This window comes from Narcine bancroftii, chromosome 10, assembly GCF_036971445.1.
Source record: "Narcine bancroftii isolate sNarBan1 chromosome 10, sNarBan1.hap1, whole genome shotgun sequence".
Lineage (NCBI taxonomy): Eukaryota > Metazoa > Chordata > Chondrichthyes > Torpediniformes > Narcinidae > Narcine > Narcine bancroftii.
The window spans coordinates 45,004,691-45,026,810 of NC_091478.1; the positions used below are offsets into that span (position 1 = coordinate 45,004,691).

Below are 22,120 nucleotides of genomic sequence, written 5' to 3' on the forward strand. Positions count from 1 at the left end.
GCCCTTGGGGAGTGCGTGGTTGGGAAATTTGTTCTCAGGAAGCTGGGGATGGGTCCATACTGCAGTGATAATTGCTGGAGTGGTGGTGTTGGCTTTGATCCTGATCCCGTGCATAATTCCCTGCCTCCAGTGTCTGGTCCGACGAGCGTTTTCACAGATAGCCATCACCGAGTCCCAAGGCATGTATTTGTCCTCACTGCCCTTCCAGGTGTATGATGATACCAAGGGGTCGGGGATGCCGGTCTTTGCCAAAACTCCTGAGGTCCCGGTCCCATAAGTTAACGGGTGGTTGGTCTCATTTTCATGAGACCAAAAGGGGGATTGTTGGAACCAAGGGGTTAAGTAATCATAGAAAATATGCCTATGTACTATTCATTATGTATTCATTAATCCAGTACTATGTAACAATTTACTAATTACTTCAATTATACTGTTTAAGGGAAATAGGAATGCAATTAAGGAACAGCCACAGTATGTAGCAAAGTTGGCTGATTATAGTACGTGTAGAATTTGCTGTCTCCAAATACAAAAGAGAGAAAATGTATAAACCAATTTAGTAGGAATGCTAAGTCATGAGGAGGTGTTGAGTAGAAGACTATGGCCAGACGAGACCAAAGAAATAGTTAGAAATATATGGGGTATGAATTGAATTCTGATCAAGACAACAGGATGTTCTGGCCTTGAGGATTAAGATGGAAGGTCTACACCCTAGATAACTGCAGAGCAGGAAATTGCTTGAGATAAATCTTATGCAAGGAATCTAGCAAAGAAAGCCAACTTTTGTTCAGTGTAATAATGTTGATCTATATAAACAGAAGAGACTGGACAGTAGGAGTCAGTCTTGGGGAATAGCTCACAGAGCAGGTGACCTATGAACTAACGACTGGGTCAGAGCTCTGTTAAGCTTTATTCTTGTGCTGTGTAATAAACTGATTGTTGAACCGAATACCTTCTCCTATCACTTCATTCAACGAGCATGCTGGACTCAGACGACACATAGACTAAATTGAGGGTAGGGTAAAGCCAGAGTCCGACACCGGCCAAAGTCTTGGCATGCTCCAGCCATGGGAAGAAGGGACATTGCCGAGTGAAGGGAGGCCCAGCAAAGTCCATAGCCTGTACCGCTCCGGGATCCAATTCCAGCCCCAAGCCGTCAGCCTTGGAGATTGACTGCTGCACAACCCGCCACCTATGGAAATGATCCAAAAAGGCTCGGCAGTCATCTTGCAGCAGCCCAGTTTTGAATTCAGCACCATCATCGTCAGAGGAGGAAGGAGGAAAGCTATCTTGCCGTGCCACGAGATCGGCACCATCTTACCTGCCTGTGTCGACTCAGGACAGAGGGGGCCACTCGAGGGAAGAACACGACATCTCCGCAAACTGGCATCACTGGTCCCGCTATTTGCCCCACTCAATAGAAGACATCAGGGAAATGACCAGGTCATGCCAGCTCTGCGCTGAGTGCAAGCACACTTTTTCGCCCTGCCAGGCCCTTCGAATGGTTCAGAATCGATTTTAAGGGACTTCTCCCATCCACGAACGGGACCATCTACTTTCTCTTGGTCATCTATGAGTACTCCTGCTTCCCGTTCACCATCCGTTATGAAGGCCCTAGATTCTATTTTCACCCTATTCGGGTCTCCCGGCTATATTCATAGCGACCGGGGCTTAGCCTTCATGAGCGATGAGCTGCGTCAGTACCTGCTGATGAGGGGAAATCACATCCAGTAGGACTACCAGTTACAACCCCCAGATCGGGCAGGTTTAAAAAGAGAACGCCAAAATCTGGAAGGCTGTCAAACTTGCCTTGAAACAAAAAGGCTTTCCAGACTCGTGCTGGCAGGATGTCCTCCCCATCGCGCTCCACTCAATTCGGTCACTACTCTGAACTGTGACCAATGCTACTCCTCACGAGCTACAGTTCACATTCGACAGAAGATCGGCATCAGGACTACAATCCCAACCTGGCTCACTAGTCCTGGTCCGGTGAAGCACGTGAGGAGAAATAAGACAGACCACCTGGAGGAAAGGATGAAATTGCTCCATGCCAACCCCATGTATACCTACGTGGAATACCTGAATGGCAGAGAGGACAGAGTCTCCATCAGGGTCCTGGCACCCGCCCGGAACAGAGGATCCGTTGCCTCAGGTGCCCCATGAGCTACCGAGCTTTTTCTCCCTACCCCCACTCAGGGTCTCAGGGGACCCAGTTCAGGAGGAGAGTGAACCCCCCTCTATTGTCAAGCCGGAAACCCAACCCACTACCCTTCCACCACAGGCAGAACAGAAGACTCAAGGCGCCCAAGGCCCCGCAGTGTTCAGGGGCTCCTCCAGAATCTCCAGACCCCTGGACCGCCTGAATCTGTAAACAGTATTGTAAATATTTCTCTTCTGTGACAATTACCGGCTTCTGATCCTTGTTCTTTTCATCCACAGACCCTTAATTCTGAAGGAGTGAATGTAGTGAACTGGGATTCACTAGAAGTGTGCTGTGCTGACGACTGATCCTGCCACCCGACTCCTCGCCCTGGGGTCTGTATATAACCCTGGTTTCCCACCTAAACCCAGAACCCCTCTGAAGCCTGTTCATGAACCCTATCTGTTTTGTAAGCTAATAAAAGCATTTGTTCTCCCTCCAGTTGAGTGTGAGCTTTTATCTATGCTACAAGGTGTCAATCAAGTAGGCTTCTTTGTCCTTTTTAAAATGGCTGGACAGGCTTGAGGTCTACTCCTGGTCTCATTTTGTCTGTTCACATCTTTAAAATGGCACCTTGAAAACCTTCAACCTCTTTAGTTGGAAGATCCCTTTTAGCTTATTAAATGCAGGAATCAATCTTCAATCATTTCAAAGATGGGCCAACTATATTAGCTGACGTGCTCGCATGACTGTGTGGAGGCATCCATCTTGAATCCCTGAGCTGCTCCCTCTAGTGGTCAGGAGTGTCCCCATCATTATAGCCTAAGTCAAATATGGTTTCACTGGAGCAGGACACAATATGCCAGAGGAACTCATTTCGAGCCAGAACTACAGTCTTGATGAAGGACTCTGACCCAAAATGATGGCCACTCTTTTCCTCCCTCTGACCCACTGAGTTCCTCCAGCAGATTGGGTTTTTATTTCCACTCCAGATCCTAGCATCTACAGGAATGCTTTGGAAAGTTCCTTCAAGAAACAGCTCCTAATACATATTGAACTGCATCAGGTTGAAAATGTCAAGTTTAACAATTCTTGAAAAAGTAAAATTGCTGTCACACTGAACATTTGTTAAACCTGCCAGCAACATATGCAGTGTTAATTCATTCATTCATCGGCCTTTAGCTGTGTGAAATAGTCACATTGGAACCATAGAACTGCAAGCTTGTGTTTTGTCTGTAATTTGGTTCCACGGTGCGGGTATAATTTATAATAGGGGGACAAACTTGCTTTATTCATTAGGATTGTGACAGAGTATATAGAAATGTTTGGGAGATCAATTGGGAAAGGTTTGTTAGAGCAGGTCACACACACTTTAAAACACAGAATTTTTGCAGGAGCTTTTGCAAGAGGGTGCAGACTCACGATGGACTGTTATTTGCAAAAGGGCAATAAATGTAACAACAGGCAGTAGCAGCTTTGTCTGGAAAGCAGAACTTGCTGTCTGCAGGGTCATGTGATCTTTGCAAGCAGAGAGCTAGAAAAAAAGCAGGCTTTGCTCTCAGAGAGGAGAGACACAAGACATCGGTTCCAGGGGGACAAGCTGGCAAGCTTTGGAAGATGGCCTGGTCAAAGGAGAGGATTGGCTCTCTGGTGTTTCCCTTGGAAATGGAGAAACAGAAAGGAACTCTGTGGTGATCTGAAACAAGAAAAACTCTCTGAAGACTAACAAGAACCCTTCTGAATGGTAACCATTTACCTGTAAAGCACCAAAGCCTGGTGAACTTTATTAATGCTAACTTCTGCGCACAGTCCAAGACTTGCCTACAAACCAGTGAGATTGGACTGTGAACCAAAGAACTTTGCTGAACTTACACACACACACACACACACACACACACACACACACACACATTATGCACACGTGCACTTAGCATTAGAAGGGGGTTAAGTAGGTTAAGTGAGTCAATAGAGGGAAGTTAAAGTTTGATTCTATTTTCATGTTCAAAGATAATTAAAAGCAATTTTTGTTTAAGTAACCCTTTGTCATGGTGCATCTCTATTGCTGCTGGGTTTTGGGGTCCTCTGGACTCGGAACAGGATGAATAAGGAATATTGCTGTGATAATAATTACTCAGGTCCCAAAGCCTTATCAAAGCTAACAAAAACACATATTATCTGTGGCAATAGAGTGAAAGGAATATTTCATCACTTAGCTGGATAGATATTTGCATAATAAATATACCATGGCAACATCCATGCTTAAATACTGATGAGAACATGTTTATTTTCCTTCCAATTGAAGCTCATTGTTGGGTAAGACAAAAATGGATTTATAGAAATTTTGAATTATTCGATCTTAGTTCAAAATAATCCAAGGTAGGGTAAATTCTGAAAGAAAACACAGCTCACAGTCTCCTTGACGTCGACAGACGTGGACCTCGTTATGTCGCTGTCTGAAGAGCTTCTCACTTACACTTGCATCTTTCCCATGAAAATAAATCAGCAGGCTGTTCTTTGTATGTAGATCTTGCTGAGACTTAGTTTTTATTTTCCAAGCATTTATTGGGGCAGAATCACAAAATGGTTACAACATATAAGGAGACCATTTGACCTGTCAGGTCTGTGCCAGCTCTACGAATAATACAGTATCACTCCACCCTCTCCCCATTATGCTCCAAACTCTTTCACACGTTGCAACGGAATTTACATCAAACCGCCAACCACTTGATTTTTGCCATTTACTTTCACCCTTTTCCCTCGTTCTTGCCCCTTCTGCTAAGGCATCTCATTCTACTTTGTCCCTGCCCTTGTGATTTTAAACATGCAAACATGATCTCCTCTGTTCCAAGAAAACAAACCCTGTAACTAAAGTTCCTCATTCTGAGATTCATTTTGATAAATCTGTTTTGCAATCCCTCAAAGCTTTAACATCTTTCCCACAGCGTGGCTGCCAAAGTTAGAGACCATATTCCAGTTGTGATTGAACTAAAATTTGTAAGGATTCATACTCTTCTTTGTTCATGTGTTTTGTTTCTATCTCTAAAGCACAGGTTCTCTCCTGCTTTAATTACATTCTCAATCAACCCTACCACTTTCAAAGAACTGTGCACATCTGCTTACACACTGGTGTCACTAAGGGGTTTTGGGGAGTGCAGACCGCACCGGGTGACACCAAAACGACTGTCTACAAACATTTTTTTTGCAGTGTTTCAATAGAAATTTATTATGTTTTTATAAAAATATCCCTGTAGTTAGTTATTACAACAAAAATATTTTTCATAAGACAAGCTTATATGTATCAATATACCTACAAGGCTAAAACGCAATGCTCATTTACTTTTTGAACCTTCCAATGTGCTTCGGTCAGGGCTGTCATTATTACCCAATTACAACGATGCTTCAAATCACGTGACTTCGTCTGCATGCGCTGTTGTTTTCTTTGCTGCTGATGTTTTTATAGTCACTGCTTTTGTCAAATATGGACAAAACATTGTGGTCATTAGTATTTGTGAACCTAGACCAATAACTTTTTTGAGAATGAAGTAGTAATTAAAGGAAAAAGGAGAAAATTCAAAAAAAGGCTTCCGCTCAGTTACTAATAATGTTGTCATTCAAAGTAGAAAGATTTTACAAAACAATTTTGTAGTTAGTATTCATATAACAAAAAATATTACATTTAAGCAATTTATAACTATATTTATCACATATTATTCTATATTTTTTACAACTATTGCTAATTTGTTTCTTTTTTTTTACATTTAGGCTGTGTGTATGAGATTGTAATTTAAAGGTGTAATTTTAATTTTTCTAGTTGTTTATCTCACTTCTATTGCCATTACATTCAGTGATATATATGGGAATTACGATTTACAAGCAGCATAAGCCAAAAAACACTATTAAAGATTCTGTATGGTCTGGTACGGAAGGAGGTTCATGTTGGGAGGGAGGGGTGGTGACACCATGAGTTATCGTACTCGATGACATCAACCCTAGTGACGCCACTGTACTTAACTCAGTAGAATTTAGGCCTCCATTTTAAATGGCCTCTTCTCATTCTTCCCACCAAAATGTTCACACGTTGTCTTTTCTCCCACATTTTCATAAATTCCCTCATATTCTACAAGTCACTGGGACAACTTACAGTGATCAATGAATCTCCAAATCCAACCTTCAATTTCATCTGTTTGCCTCTATCTCCCAGAAGTTTTTAAAAAAATCATTAATCCATTCACAGTTTGGCACACCAAGTTTTTTCACATCTCCACATTTGGAAATGGCCCTGAATATCTAAGCTCATATCAAGAAGTTGTAAAGAAACACAAAAACCAGTAGACATTGGAATCTGGGACAACTAATGAACTCAGGAGGAACTCCGTGGATCAGACAGCATTCATGTGTAAAATTGTCAGTCAACGTTTTGGGTCAGAATGCTTTATCAAACTGATAAAAATGGTGAAATTATACACACAAAAGGAGAGAGATGCTGTGATAGGGACCTACATGTAATGGGGTATACAAATGTGAATCTACCTTAAGCTTGATAAAGGTTCCAATCCTGAAATGTTGACTGACCATTTCTATCCTGGTTGCCTATCCTATCAATGTTTATATATCATATAAAATTCTATCAGGCCCCCTCTCAACCTCCAATGGTCAGAACACTATCCATGTTTGTCCAACCCCTCTAATCCAGGCAGCATCCTGGTAAACGTCTTCTGTACCTTTCCAAAGCATCCACATTCTTCTTCTAATGGGGCAACTAGAGTAACATATAAAAGTCCGCACATTCTAACCAAAGATCATGACTTCTTGTCTCTTATACTCTAAGCCACAATCTATGATGGCAAGTGTACTATATGCTTTTTTTAAAAACATAACATAACATAACAATTACAGCACGGAAACAGGCCATTAGGCCCTTCTAGTCCGCACCGAACCAAACACCCCTTTCTAGTCCCACCTCCCTGCACAATGCCCATAACCCTCCATCTTCTTCTCATCCATATACCTGTCCAACCTTTTCTTAAATAATACAATTGACTCCACCGCCACTATTTCTCCCGGAAGATGATTCCACACAGCTACCACTCTCTGAGTAAAGAAGTTCCCCCTCATGTTACCTCTAAACCTCTGCCCCTTAATTCTTAACTCATGTCCTCTTGTTTTAATCTTTCCTCCTCTTAACGGAAATAGTCTATCCACATCCACTCTGTCTATCCCTTTCATAATCTTAAATACTTCTATCAAATCCCCTCTCAACTTTCTACGCTCCAAAGAATAAAGACCTAATCTGTCCAATCTCTCCCTATACTCTAGATGCTTAAACCCAGGTAACATTCTGGTAAACCTTCTCTTCACTCTCTCCACTCTGTTTATATCCTTCCTATAATTAGGCGACCAGAACTGCACACAGAACTCCAAATTAGGCCGCACCAACGTCTTATACAATCTCAACATCACCTCCCAACTCCTATATTCCATGCAATGATTGATAAAGGCCAGCATACTAAAAGCCTTCTTCACCACCCTATTCACGTGAGTTTCTACCTTCAGGGAACGATGTACCGTTACTCCTAAATCTTTCTGCTCTTCTGTATTCCTCAATGCTCTCCCATTTACCACGTATGTCCTATTCTGATTCTTCTTACCAAAATGAAGCACCTCACACTTATCAGCATTAAATTCCATCTGCCATTTTTCAGCCCACTTTTCTAAGCAGCCCAAATCCCTCTGCAATCCTTGAAAACCTTCTTCATTATCCACTATTCCACCTATCTTAGTATCGTCTGCATATTTACTAATCCAATTCACCACCCCATCATCTAGATCATTAATGTATATAACGAACAACAATGGGCCCAATACAGATCCTTGAGGCACACCACTGGTCACCGGCCTCCAACCTGACAGACAATTATCCACTACCACTCTCTGGCCTCTCCCTTTCAGCCAATGTTCAATCCATTTGGCTATCTTAAAATTTATACCTAAAGACTGCACCTTCCTAACTAACCTTCCATGTGGTACCTTATCGAAGGCCTTACTGAAGTCCATATAGACAACATCCACTGCGCTACCCTCATCCACATTCCTAGTCACCTCTTCAAAAAATTCAATCAGATTGGTCAAACATGACCTTCCTCCCACAAATCCATGTTGAGTGCTCCTGATCATGCTATCATCTTGAATGGCCACTTTCAAGGGGGAATGGACCCAGACCCTCAGCATATCAATGCTTTTAAAAAGTCCTGGCATTAACTGTATACTTTCCCCTTAATCTTGGCCTCCTTCAGTGCAATACCTTACACATGTCTGGATTAAAGTCCATCCACATTTCTCTGCCCATGTCTATAACTGATATCTACCCTGTGGTATTCTTTGATAACCCTCTACACCAGCCATTATCAACACTTTTTTTTTTTTAAATACAAGGGCTCTGCTCAAAGCTTATGGGCCCCCTTTCCTGTGAAACAGAAAAGTTTAGCTAGTTTCTTCTGTACTTTTCTCTTACCAACTACATAAAAAAAAAACATTTTATGATTTCATTCCATGGCTCCCCTTAAATGTGCGGAGGCGGGGGCTGGGGTGGGGGGCATATAGCCCCATTGAGAATGGCTGCTCGACACAACTCGAAATTATTGACCAATCACCTCCTTTTACATCCATGTCATTTACACACATACACACATGTGTGTGCATATACATATACATGTACTGTATACATTTATATAGGGTTCATATACATAATACACAAGCAACAGACAACAAACATCTTGCCACATTCTCTTCAACTCACCCCCACCACCTCCCCAACCCCCCCAGGATTCTATCACTCACCTAAAAATGGAGGACAATTTATCTCACTTATCTCTGGGATGTGGGAGAAAACTGGAGCACTCAGAGGGAGAACGTACAAACTCCACACTGATATTTGTTGTAAGTTTTTGATGCACGCCACTTCCCACGGTCACCTTGCCTGAAAATCAACTCCTCTGAACTCCAAACCCTTGATTGTTTCTGACTCGCTTGCTTGCCTCAGCTCGTGAGGCCAAATGATTTCTTTGGAATGGGAGGCGGTAACCCTGGTTGCTGATCGTAAACAGAAAGGGGAGAGGCTGAGGGTGCAGATGCAAGACAGGGGCACAAATAATTTATGACTGTTGATGCAACGTCATACACCGTGGAACAGGCCCTTCAGCCCATCTCACCCAAGTTGACATTCTGGGCTCTTCCCATTTACCTGCATTTGGTCCATATCCTTCTCAGCTCATCCATCCAAATTTCTGTCCAAAAGTCTTTTAAATGTCAAAATTGTTCATGCTTCTACAGTTTCCTCTGGCAGCTTATTCCAGATACAGAAGACTCACTAAGTGAATAAGGATCCTAAATCTCTCCTCTTTCACTTTCAACCCTCTAGAATCGCCCACCCTGGAATAAAGAACTATGAGCATTCACTGTAAACATGCCCCTAATTACCCATCAGCTTGCTACACTTTTGGGAATAAAGACCCAGCCTACCTAACAGCTCTTGATAACTCAAGCCCTCCGCCATATCCCAGTGAAAATATAGGAGTCACAAATGTTAAACATAGGAGTAAAAACACAATACTAGAGAAACTCAGCAGGTCAAGCAGCGTACTTTATGTAGCCACATAAACAACATTTTGGACTTGAGTCCTTCACATGAGCATGGAGTTTCTCCCGCATTATGCTTCTGCTTCAACCCCGGTGTCCGGAGACTTTCGTGTTGTATTTCTGTTAAATATAGGACGCTCGGGGCACCCTGACTACACTCCTGCTTCACATTCTGGGTCACTCAGCACATCACAAAGATGTGTCTACCAAAGTTAGAGACTGGCATGCTGGGAAATAGCTTCAGCCCACAGGCTGTGAGATTGACGAACAATTTTGTGTAACCGAGTAAATGATCCCATAATACGTATATATTTTTATTGAGGTGTGTGGGGTGTGTGTGTGTTTATTATGTGCTATGTATTGTGGGTATGTGCACCATAGTCTGGAAAACCTCTATTAAATCATGATAAACTTGAGCGTGAACATTGCCAAGGCCATCAGATGTTCCGTAAGAATGCTTTACTTTGAACGCAAACGTACCTGCTTTTGGATTCTGCGGATGTTTGTCAGGATGGCAGCTCAGGGCCTTGGCTTTGAATTCTGCTAGGATTTGTTCTGTCTGAAAAAATAAATATTGAATCATTGCACAATTTCAGATCTAAAGGTAAACTTGACGTCACTCAGGTCATCAGAGAAAGCAAAATAAAACAAGATATTGGTAAACTTATCAGGCAGCACTTCCTTTCATGCACGTATTACCTCTTCTGGCTTGTTTATTTTGCATCCAGGAAGCGAATGCTCTATTTGACATCATGCATTCTCCATGGCAACAAGTAATACTCAGCTTTCACCAAGTATGCCGTAAATATTGGAAGCTGCGTCATGCTTTCAGGGTCATTTGTATTTAATGACACTGAATGCACAAACTCATAATTAATGCAACAGTGGAAGAATGACGTTTTGAGATTTCAGTCTGCACCCCTTTGCAAAACATAATGCCAACTTCCACACAACATCATCCTTTGGAACTTTCCACCATTAAAAGTGCCAAATTAAATCTTATAAATTTCCACATATAATGTTGCTGGTGCTTAGACTTTGGAAACACTGGAATAGTTCAGTCTCCATCTAGCCCTCACCCACCTGGAAAATAAGGACTTGTATGTTCGAATGATGTTTATTGACTTCAGATGGGCATTCAACACAATCAAACCGAAGGACCTGATAAGGAAGTTGAACCTGCTGGGTCTCAACACCCCTCTGCAATTGGATTTTTGACTTCCTGTCGGGGAGACCTCAGGCAATCTGCGATCAGTAACAGCGCTTCCAAGGTGATCACACTGAGCAGAGCACTCCGCCCCCAACTCCACCCCCCACCAGGGCTGTGTGCTGAGCCCACTGCTGTTCACTCACAACTGACCCACGACTGTGCAGCTAAACACAGTTTGAACCACATCATCAATTTTTCTGATGACATGACCATGGTGGGCCTGAGTAGTAAGAATGAGGAATCAGTGTTCAGAGATGAGGTGCAGTCGCTAACGGACTGGGGCAGAGCCAACAACCTTTATCTGAACGTTAATAAAACAGAAGAGATGGTTGTTCATTTAGGGGGGTCCAGGAGTCCACGCTCCGCTGACCATTGAAGGAGTGCACTTGGTGTAGAACCTCACCTGGTCCCTTAACACTAATTCGATAGCCAAGAAAGCCCAGCAGTGCCTCTACTTCCTGCGAAGGCTGAGGAAACTCCATCTCCCACCCTCCATCCTCACTACATTCTACAGAGGATATATCGAGAGCATCCTGTGCAACTGCATCACCACCTGATTCGGAATCTGTACCTCCTCAAACTGCAAGACCCTGCAGAGGATGGTGAAGTTAGCGGAAAAGATCATTGGGGGCTCTCTTCATACTGTGACGGACATCTACAACACTTAATGCAGGTGAAAGGCAATAAACATTGTGAAAGGCTCCACACATCCCTCGCGTAAACTGTTCTCCCACCTGCCATGAGGCACCATAAGACTCAGGCCCTTGTGTCCACATTGGACAAGTTTTTTTTTCCCCCAAACCTCCAGGCTCCTGAATTCCCAGAACACGTGGATAATGTACTGTGGACTTTTACTGTAAACATCTTAATATTTTAATGCATTTAACTTCTCTTCTAATATATTTATGTAAATATGCTCCGTGGTCCTAGAGAAACGCTATCTCGTCTTTACCGTGCGAGCATGTTATGAACGATAAATAAAGATGACTTGACTTGGATCACAACCTGACCAGTACCCTTGCAGAATCTAAATTATTATGATGCAGTCAACTGACAATGACTGACCTGAACAATAGACCTTTACTAATTCCTTACTCCAGTACTTGTCAGCATCAGCCTGGGATCACACTGTTCTGTGGAGTATGATGCAAACATAAATCATCAAGAGGGAGTTTGCATCAAGGCATAGGATGTGGTGCAGGGTCGTTTCAATGTATAATTTAAGAACAAATCCCTGGATAATGAACATCATTGACAAAGCCAGTATTTATTGCCCATCCTAACTGCTCATGAGAACATGGCAGTGAGCTGCCTTTTCAAAACATGTTAGGTGAACTTTAAATTTAAATTTGTAAAATTTCATTTACAGCACAGCAGAAGGCAATTCCAGCCATTTAAATTTAGCCAAGCAATTCCAAAAATGTGCCGAAGAAACTCAGCAGATCACGTAGCATTCATAGGAAGTAACATGTAACCAAACTTTCAGGCCTGGGCCTTAGAAGAAAAAAAAAACAACCATGCAGACATCTGAATGAAAGGTGGGAGGAGAGGCAAGGAAGAGAGGTGGGAGGAAGGGGAAGAGTGAGGAGCACAGGCTAGCAGGTAAGAGCTGAGAAATGATGCTGGTGAGGGCAGAGAGTAGCCCTCTGGTAGCAGTAGGAAGGGAAGGGGTTGGGGAGCTGCAGTAAAGGAAACAGAGGAATAGGGAAAAGGAGAAACTCGGAGGAGGGAGTTAATGAAAATTGGAGGTTGATATTAATGCCATCTGCTTAAAGATGGCCAACATGGAATATGGGGTCTTCTTCCAATTTGCGAGTGGCCTAGATTTGGTAGCACAAGGCCATGGACAGACATGTTGGCATGACAATGGTGTGTGAAATTAAAATGCTCGGCCACTTGCAGTAGAAAAAGTGCAGGCGCTCATCAATCAATCTCCCAGTTTGCATGCAGTCTCCCGTGATGTAGACGAGGCCACATCAGGAGCACTAGATGACAAAGGGCCCAGGCCCAAAATGTTGGTTCCCCTTTACTTCCTATGGATGCTGGGTGACCTGCTGAGTTTTTCCAGTACGCTTGTGTATTGCGCTGGACCCCAGCATCTGCAGACTTTCTTTTAAATTCCAAAAAATATGAAGAAGGAACATTGATGCATGGCAAAGTCAAGCTGTTAGGCAACGTGCAACCGCGCAGCAGTTGGCATCGTGTTCCTGGGCAGCGAAGGCTCCAGGTTTGGAGAGTAATGTAGAAAGAGCTTTGGCCAATAGCGAGAGTGCGGCAGATGGGACACACAATGGATGTTTATGGTGCTGTCTGGAGAACCAAGCAAGTGAACTCCTGTATCCTGCATATTATTGAGATTCTATTGATGTCTTCATTGTGGAGAGAAACTGGGAAGTCAAGAGGTCTCTGGCTTGTCCCTAAACTGGTGAGACGTGGCTGGCTAAGTAAGGTTTTTGGTTAACAGTGACACACTTCATCCTGCAATGAAGATGTACTAGTCTTGTTAATGAATGTCTAAAGGAGCTGATCAGATAGCTTTTTACCCCGATTAGCTCACTAGCCAGTACAGAGTTCTTTCACGTTCCATAGACTCCTGTTTTCCTGAGTGTTTTCTTACACTCTGTTAAATAGGGTGAAAAGCAATTGTTCTCATTTCAGAAATGCAACTGCTTGTTCTTAAATGTAATTATTTAAAAATTTAGACACACTGCATGGTAACGGGACCTTTTGGCCCATGAGCCCGTGCCGCCCAATTACATCCAATTGACCTACAACCCCAGTACATTTTGAAATGGTGGGAGGAAACCGGAGACCCCGGGGAAAACCCGCGCAGGCACAGGGAGAACGTACCAACTCCTTACAGAGAGCGTGGGATTCAAACCCTGGTCCCAATCGCTGGTGCTGTAAAGGCGTTGCACTAACCGCCACGTCAGCCGTGCCACCCTTGTTTGGATAATGCCCGGAAAGAGTTCTGTACCTGAGGGGTCCTGGCAGAACTCAGCATCCGAGAGGGTGTTTGTGAGCAAGTGCCATCACTGTGCTGCTAACATTAATTGGCCAGGTTGTGGACAGTCACTGTTTCTTGATATCACATGGAGCAATAAATTGACCAACAACTTCCCTATCTTTAGAACCTCCTTCCAATCCTAAACTTCTCCATTCCTCCAATGGTTCCATGCCCCATTTTACTTCATCCAACAACTGGGAGCTGTGGAGTCAGCAGTCTTGGTGCCAGGACCTGGAATTCCTTTCCACTGCTCCTTCTTTCAGATATTCTGCAATCCCCATTCTCTGACACAACCTTCCATCATCCTCCCAATTATATTTACTATCCAAATACTTTTTTAAAAAAAATGTGGCTTGGGACGTTGAACTTGGTTAAAGGTGGTATACCAGTAAGGAAAGTGAAGCGATGATGGATGAGAGGTGACTTGCTAGAGGCATGTAAGATTAAGATGGACTTGGATCAAGTGGACAACCAGCACCTTTTTTTCCTGGGGTGACAGTCACCAATACCAGAGGAGATCTGTTTTAAGGAGGGTGAAAAAAAGTTAAAGGGAGATGTCAGAGGAAGGTTTTTTTTTAAAAAAAAAGAGAATGGCAGATGGAATGCATTGTTGGGATTTGTGGTGGAGGCTGGTAGACAGGGACGCTTACATGGATGCAGGGAAAAAAGAGAGTGATGGGTGTGAGATGGGAAAAATATTAGAAGATTGTGGAGTAGGTCATCACAATATCATGGGGTGAAAGGCCTGTACTGTGCTGTCAGAGCAGATGTTTTAGCTTCAAATAATAAATATACCACATCTTCTCTAGCAGCAGAAGTTCGATAGTGTTCAAAGACATGCCAAATCTTCTCAGATTTCTAAGAAAGTAGAGTAGAAAGAACATTATGGTGGCGTAGGCCCCAGGTTTGGAGCTATCAAGCCATACAAGTTCATTTTGTGGACGGGAACCACAGTCTACTGATGAGGTGCAAACAAGTGGTCTCCTTGTCCAAGAATTGTGTAGAGCTAGTTAGGTGATACTCTTTAGGTTCTGTGACCTTTGAAATATAAATGGTGGAATTGCTTTGTGGTGTCTAGAAGGATATCCAGTCTGTGCCTTGCTCTTGCATTTAAAGTTTTCTCGTGGTCTGTCCATTTTGTCAACTGTGGTTAGGGTTGCTTGGCAATAGCACTGCCCCTGAATATCATGAATGGCTGCTTAGATTCATGTGTTGGCCATGGTCTATTACATATATGACATGACTGCCACTTCTTAGCCCATGTCTAAATATTGCCCAGATATTGCTGCATGCAGACATTCATGTGGTGAGGTTTCCAGTGGAATTGAACATTTTGCCCATCACCAGCAAACATGTTGACTTCTGATTGTATCATCGTGGAGGAAGGGAAAGAAAAGGTCACCGACGAGGCTGCCTATGATGGTGGCACTTTGGGTAGTGCTCTCAGGGTCTCCTCCAAGGATATCTTGGTGATATGATGAGTGACCTCTACAGCACAATCATCTTCATTTGCACGTATGTTTTGTTCTTTGATGCTTAGAGTTCAGTTTTGCCATGCTCCTAGAGTGCTGGGATCAGTTAGAGTCATGGAGCACTGAAAGATAGAACCAGGCCCTGTCTATGCTCTACCAAGCTCTTCCTATTTGCTTGCATTTGACCCAGTTCCCTCCTGACTTTTCCCATCTAATTGTCTCCACTTCTACTACTTCCTCTAGCAGCTCATTCCATATATCCTCCATCCTCTGCATGAAGGCATCCCACAGGTCCCTATTAAATCATTTCCCCTCTCACCTTAAATTTAGTTTTGTATTCACCTACTCTGTGGAGATGACTGTGACTTATTATGTCGAGGGCAGACACTTTCACCTCTCGTCTGGAATTCAGTTGGAATGAAGTTTGTGATGAGATCAGGAGCTGAGCAGAGCTGGCAGAATCAAAACTGGGCCAAGGTGAACAGGTCGTGCATGGATGAACAACTACCTTTGTGCTGCCAGTAATTTTTCTTATCATTGAGAATCTATCCACGTGGCATTAATTAGCTGGAGTGGATTTGTCAAGCTTTATGTGAACAAGACATACCTGGGCAGTGTTTGATAGTGGGCATCTCAGGAGGAAGCCAAGATGGATCGACTGCTTGGCACTTGTAGCTGAACATGCTTGTGGATACTTTAGTCTAGTCCATACTATTAACATGGGGGGGTGGTTCATGCCATCATGGAGGATTGCAACATTCTTGAAGTCTCTGATGGTGGTTATATGAAACTTGTTGTTTCTTCTCCTGGCATGCTCTTCTCCACTCCCTGGATTGGATCCCCCATCTTGATATCAATGGTGGAATGAAAGAAATGTTGAGCCTTGAGGTTGTAGATTATGGTGATGTACATTTCTGCAGTGCCTCAAGGATTGGTTGGAACTGCCAGATCTATTCCAAGTCAATCCCATTTAACATGTAGATTACAATGTTTCATAACAAGGAGTGCGTTCCCAACACGAGTGCAAGACTGTCTCCTCAAAGATTGTGTGATGGCCACTATTGCTAATGCTGTTAAGGAGAGGTGAAAAAGAGGACAGGTGCATTTATTCCCCTATGTTCAATCACTCCCTATTAACACAGGTTCAATAGGGCAGTCGTGGTGACCCTATTTTCCTCAGATGAATACTGGCCAACACTCAATTTTATAAATGTTATATTTTAAAGGTTCTGCAGTTGAAGAAACACATAGATCGTGGGCTGTTGGTGACTCAAGGTGAAAACGCCCGCAGGCTGTGGGTGACTATGGTCGAGGGGCTCACACCAGGCTGTGGACTGCTGGAGATTGGCTGAACAGGTACCAGGTATCGGATCTGAGATGAGAGAGGATGCAAGGGCATTGAAGGGTTCCTGATCATATCAGAGGTTCAGATTGGGCTGCTGATGGTTTGGACTGGACCCTGTGTGGCTGGGGGGTGGGAGTGGGGAGGCAGTAGGAGCACAAGAGGTGAATCTATGGACACTTGGGAACTCTGATGGGACTCTCTTTTGCTTCTCTTTCTCTGAATATAAGAGATGCTTTTCAGGCAAATTCTGCTAATGGCGAATCTGTCTTCCTTACCTCAAACAAAAACAAATTCCAGGTAATATTGCACTGTCTGTATTACATGACAATAAATTCAATCTTGAATAAATTCAATCTTGAATGTGGTGAAGTATTGACTCACATTAAAGGTGCACAAAGATTCAAGATACACCCAAGAATTCGATGTGGACCACAAATAAGCTAAACTTGATACACAAAAGTCAACAGATCTGTGTGTCAGGGAAACTCAGAGGAGTGCTCTGGTATTGATGTGCATTAAAATGTACCCTGGCATATACTGACTTAGTCTAAGATCCACAATGATCCACTGGTCAACCTTGCAAAATCCTATATGCAATTTGGGAGTGCAGTTCCACAGACTCATCACAGCCATTCACTCAGCAACACAATCCTTCCCTTAGCATCACATATTCCAGACCACAGCCTCGGGTCCTCCATTTACATATACGCAGGAGTCCTCAACATTCAATTGTGGACAAGAAAACAGCCTGAATCACATGATCTGATGAATCAATGCTCCTCTATTGGAACCACATTTGGAAGAAGCTGAAAGTATCAAGGGTGTAGAGTCAAGGGGAGGGAGCTTCAATAGACACTACCATGAGAAGCTCTGTAACATTAGCAGTAAATGAATTGGTCTGCAGTGCCTCAATTAAGCCAAGTTTTGAGCTCCCATACCTATTCTATCACATTTATGGTGCCATAGAGCATGACGGAGAATGTACTTGGCATGAAAACTGAAATTTAACTCCATAAGGACTCTGCAGTAGCCACTTCAACCAATCCTTATATGGACAGATGCATCTGACACAGGTAGATGGTTGGAGACACCTTTAGTTAATTAGGCTTATCCCTTGTGTTGGTTTACTCATACCTGCTACAAACCCAGTCATCGATGAACGCCTTCCAGCATAAGTGGGGATGCTCACTGATGGTTGTACAATGTTCACTTCTTGTCATAACACCAGAACAAATCAAGCAAGTCACAGGTGAATACAGCAAGACCCCAAAAAAATTCAGGCATGTGCTGATCATATGCACCATGAAAGTACCAGCAATGGCCATTTCCAGAGAGTTAAACCATCTCATCTTTTTCATTCAATGGCATCACCATCAATGAGTTCTTCATCATTGAGATCTCAATGGGTCGCCATTCACCAGGAATTCAACTGGATGAGATCCATAAGTGGGCTGTCCAGTTAGCGGTTAGTGCAACACTTTTACATGGTCAGTGGTCGGGTCTGGACTGGAGTTTGAATCCTGCGCTTTCTGTAAGGCATTTTTACGTCCTCCCCGTGACTGTGTTGGTTTTTCCCGTGGGGCTTTGGTTTCCTCTCATCATTCAAAAAAATACCGCGGGTGTAGGTTAATGGGGTATAAATTGGGCAGCACGGACTCATCGGGCCAAAATAGCCTGTTACCATGCTGTATGTCTAAATAAAAAAAAACATTTAAAAAAAATTAAATTTAAATCCCATGGCTACAAAAATAGGTCCAGAGTGAATGTCTATGGTGATTAACTCATCTCCCGATCTCTTGACATCCACAAAATTTTTCTACAAGGCACAAACCAGGGACATGGGGGAATACTCTCACATTGGTGCGTTCAAGAAGCTCAACACTTTTCAGGTGCTCCTCCCCCTTCCTTCCTCCCTCATCTCCCCTCCTCCTCCCTCTTTCACCCACCTTTTTATTCAAGTCTAACTGAATTTCTGGCAAAAGGTTAATACCCAAAATTTTGGTTTTCTTTTGCTTCCTTTGGATGTCACGTTACCTGCTGAGTTTCTCCAGCACTGTGTACTGCACTCAACCCCAGCATCTGAAGATTTATTTTGTCTAACAGGATTCAGGACAAAGCACCTTGATAAACACCCCATCCACAACCCTGAACTACCAGCCACAAAATACAATGAGGTTACTCAGAGATCATTCCAACAGCATCTCCCAAACCTACACAATCGCGAGGGACAAGAGCAGCAGGTCCATGGAAATACCACTTGCAGATTCCGCTCGAATAGATTGCCAGTCCTTCTTCACTGGGCCTAAATCCTGGAATACCTTACCCAACAGGACTATTGAAGTATCTTCACCAAAAGGATTTCAGCAAGTCAAGAACGCAGATTGTCGCTAGCTTCCGAAGACAAATAACTGTTGGGACTACATACTGGCTTTGCCAGTGACATCACACCCATCAAAAGTAAAATTAAAAATATACTAACCCACATTATAGAAGATAGAACAGTATAGAGACAGGCCCTTTAGTTTCCAAGATCTGAACAGAGTAGGATGTAAAATTGAACTAAAACATTTGTGATTTGCTCATGATACATACTCAAATCCCTGCATATTCATGGGTCCAGCTGGAAGCCTCTTAAAATATTGTATCCATTTGCAGTTCCACCCCTGGCAGCCATTTCCAGGCACCTGCCACTATTTGAATTAAAAAAAACTTGCCCCATTTATCTCCTTAAAGCACCCTTCCAGTGTGTGATATTTCTTCCCTACCAAAGAGCTCTAACTGCCTCTCATACTTTTATAAACTTCTATCAGGTCGTCCTTTAGCCTCCCACATTCCAGAGAAAACAATCTGCAGCCCGGCGCCGTCTGCTGGAGGAACTCGGCGTGTCAGGCCACGTCAGTGGGAGAAAAAGGAATGGTCAACACGGGGAAGTGAAACCCTGCTGTTCGGCTTGACATGTTCCCACCGATACAGTTTGACTTGCTGATTTCCTCCACCAGCAGATTGGGTTTAACATCCTGGTGGATCTCTTCAGTGCCCCTTCCAGACGCTTCCTGTGACGGAGCAACCAGAATGGTACACAGTGCTCCAAGTACAATATTTTATGTCCCTCCAACTTGGCATTCTGTTACTCAGATGATGCCTGCTGGTGCAGATTTATGATGCACCCCCCCCCCCCCCCCACCCAGGGGTAAAACATTACACCGTGAGTGATTGTATCAAAAACACTGTCATGTCTTTGGTGTTACTTGGGAGGCTTCTTAAATAAAAGAGATGCAAGATTCAAGAGAGACTTTACTTACTGATGTCTTCCACCATCTCAGGAAACTGTTCACACACACACATATAAATACATATACATTCGCCCCACAGTGGTGCACGACAGTGTATACCTACGCAGTTACAAAATAGTTCACACGATCCAAACACAATGCTGGAGAAACTCAGCAGGCCAGAGTACTTTCTATAGCACAGGCAAAGATACATAACGTACGGGTAGGTCTTGAGCCCTTGAGCGGCGTACAGTACACAGTTTGACCTGTCCCCATTCCTCACTGAGCTGAGCAGTGGTGGACTGCAATATGTCTAATGTCTCATAAGTATGATCGAAACACGTTAAAAGCGTGCGCGACCAGCACCCCGGTGCAGTCAGCAAACTCGGGAGCGCTGGGAACGAGTGGGTGGCATTCAGTGACCCAACAATCTCTCCCCCACCCCCCGCGTGGCACACACCGGCCGTGGTCAGGACTTTGACCCCCCCCCCCAAATCCCAGGAAAGCGCCGCGACCGGGAGAAGGATTCGTCCTCACCGTGGACAGTTCATCGCAGCCGAGCACCTGGTAATAATCGTCTCCGGCCTCCGCTGCGAGGTTCAGCATCGCGTCCATCCGTGGCGCCCCGCTGCTGCAGATCAGCCGAGGAGCGGTCCCTTTATCGGCGGCCGCCCGTCCCTCGGGGGCCGACGTTCCGAGTGATGCCGCGCACAGTCTCCGCCTCCTGGGAGCGTCTCGCGGGGGAGGAGGGACCACGGAGCGGGGAGCAGCTGCGGCCATCCATCTCCGCAAGCAGTCTCTATCCTCTCCCCCCCCTCCCCACCCCACCCCCCCAACTCCGGCCCACCAGTGTCACCCTCTCCGCAGCTCAGTCCAGAACAGCCGGACTGATCGGGGGTTCAACTCGCACACTGACAGCGATCTTAAAAGGGGTGAAGATGTCCATGGAAACTTCACGCGTGCGTCTCGTCCGAATGTAACATGCTGGCCAGAGAGGTAGGACACCTCAAGGGGTCAAAAACGCTCAGGAGAAGCGGGGGTGGGGGCGAATCCGTGACCCCGATCTGCCCGATTGGGAGCAGGAATGTTGAAGCCGTCCAGTGCGATCTCCTTCGATTTAAATGGCAAAGAAATTTGCCTGAAATTACAGCTTTTCTTTAAACAGTCTAGTGTTTTTGCATCTGTCTATAACATTGGGTCCATCTCTCTCTCACACACACACACACACACACACACCCACCCATCCACACGCAGGAATGAATCATTTTATTCGTCCTTGGCCCACGTGTGATATTTAATTCTGATCCTCCGTGATCCCTTTATGCTTCCGTTTGATTTTCAGTTTCTAATTCCCCCGTTTTTTGTTTTTCTCCATATCAACATTTCTTCAGAAACAGCATGAAAGAAAACAGGAGATCCACATCCTGAACTGTTCTTACCATTCCAAGTGCATGTGATCCTACAACCAGGCACATCTTCCCCTCTCCATCTTACTCAGGGTCTGCAACACCCTTGTCCACTCTATCCCTTCACACCACTGACCCTATTAGCGACTTATCCTGTGGCTGCAAGAGGCGATACACTTGCTCTTACACCTCCGCTCTCACCACTATTCGGCACCCCAAGCAGCCCCTCCAAGTGAAGCAGTACTTCATTTGTGAATCTGCTGCTCCCGTTGTGGTCTTCTCTACCTTGAAGATCCTGGATGCAGACTGGGAGACCGCTTCACTGACCACCTTTGCTCTGTCCACTACAATAGCATGGATCTCCCAGGGGCAACTCATTTCATTTCCCTGCCCCATTCCCATGCCAATATATCTGTTCAGGGTCTCATTGTACTGTCAGAACTGAGACCACATGCAAATTGGAGGAACAACACCTCATATTTCATCTGGGCACCCTCCAACCAGATGACATTAACATTGACTTCTGGGTTTCCATTAGCTCCCTTCACCATCTTTCTCTCTCTTTCCCTGTCCCTATTTCCTCCACTTGTTTTTCTCTCTCTCCCCTTTCCTTCTGTGAATGTTCACACAGAACCA

The 22,120-nt window shown here is 44.2% G+C and overlaps 2 protein-coding genes across 5 annotated transcripts in view; one reads left to right on the top strand and one right to left on the bottom strand.

Moving 5' to 3' along the window:
• dnajc12 (DnaJ (Hsp40) homolog, subfamily C, member 12) overlaps positions 1-20,873 on the bottom strand; it is a 45,391-nt gene extending 24,518 nt beyond the window's left edge. Inside the window, exons 1-2 of the mRNA XM_069900826.1 lie at positions 20,616-20,873; positions 10,253-10,331 (exon numbers count right to left, since the gene is read on the bottom strand). Coding sequence (XP_069756927.1) covers positions 10,253-10,331; positions 20,616-20,858 — 322 coding nt within the window. The 5' untranslated portion in view covers positions 20,859-20,873. The remainder of the gene's footprint in view (positions 1-10,252; positions 10,332-20,615) is intronic.
• Positions 20,591-22,120, top strand: part of sirt1 (sirtuin 1) — a 49,566-nt gene continuing 48,036 nt past the window's right edge. For 3 of the 4 annotated variants that reach the window (XM_069900823.1, XM_069900824.1, XM_069900822.1), the window contains exon 1: positions 20,591-21,074. The gene's annotated coding sequence lies outside the window, so the exon portion shown is untranslated. The remainder of the gene's footprint in view (positions 21,075-22,120) is intronic. The other variant, XM_069900825.1, reaches the window with a different exon arrangement.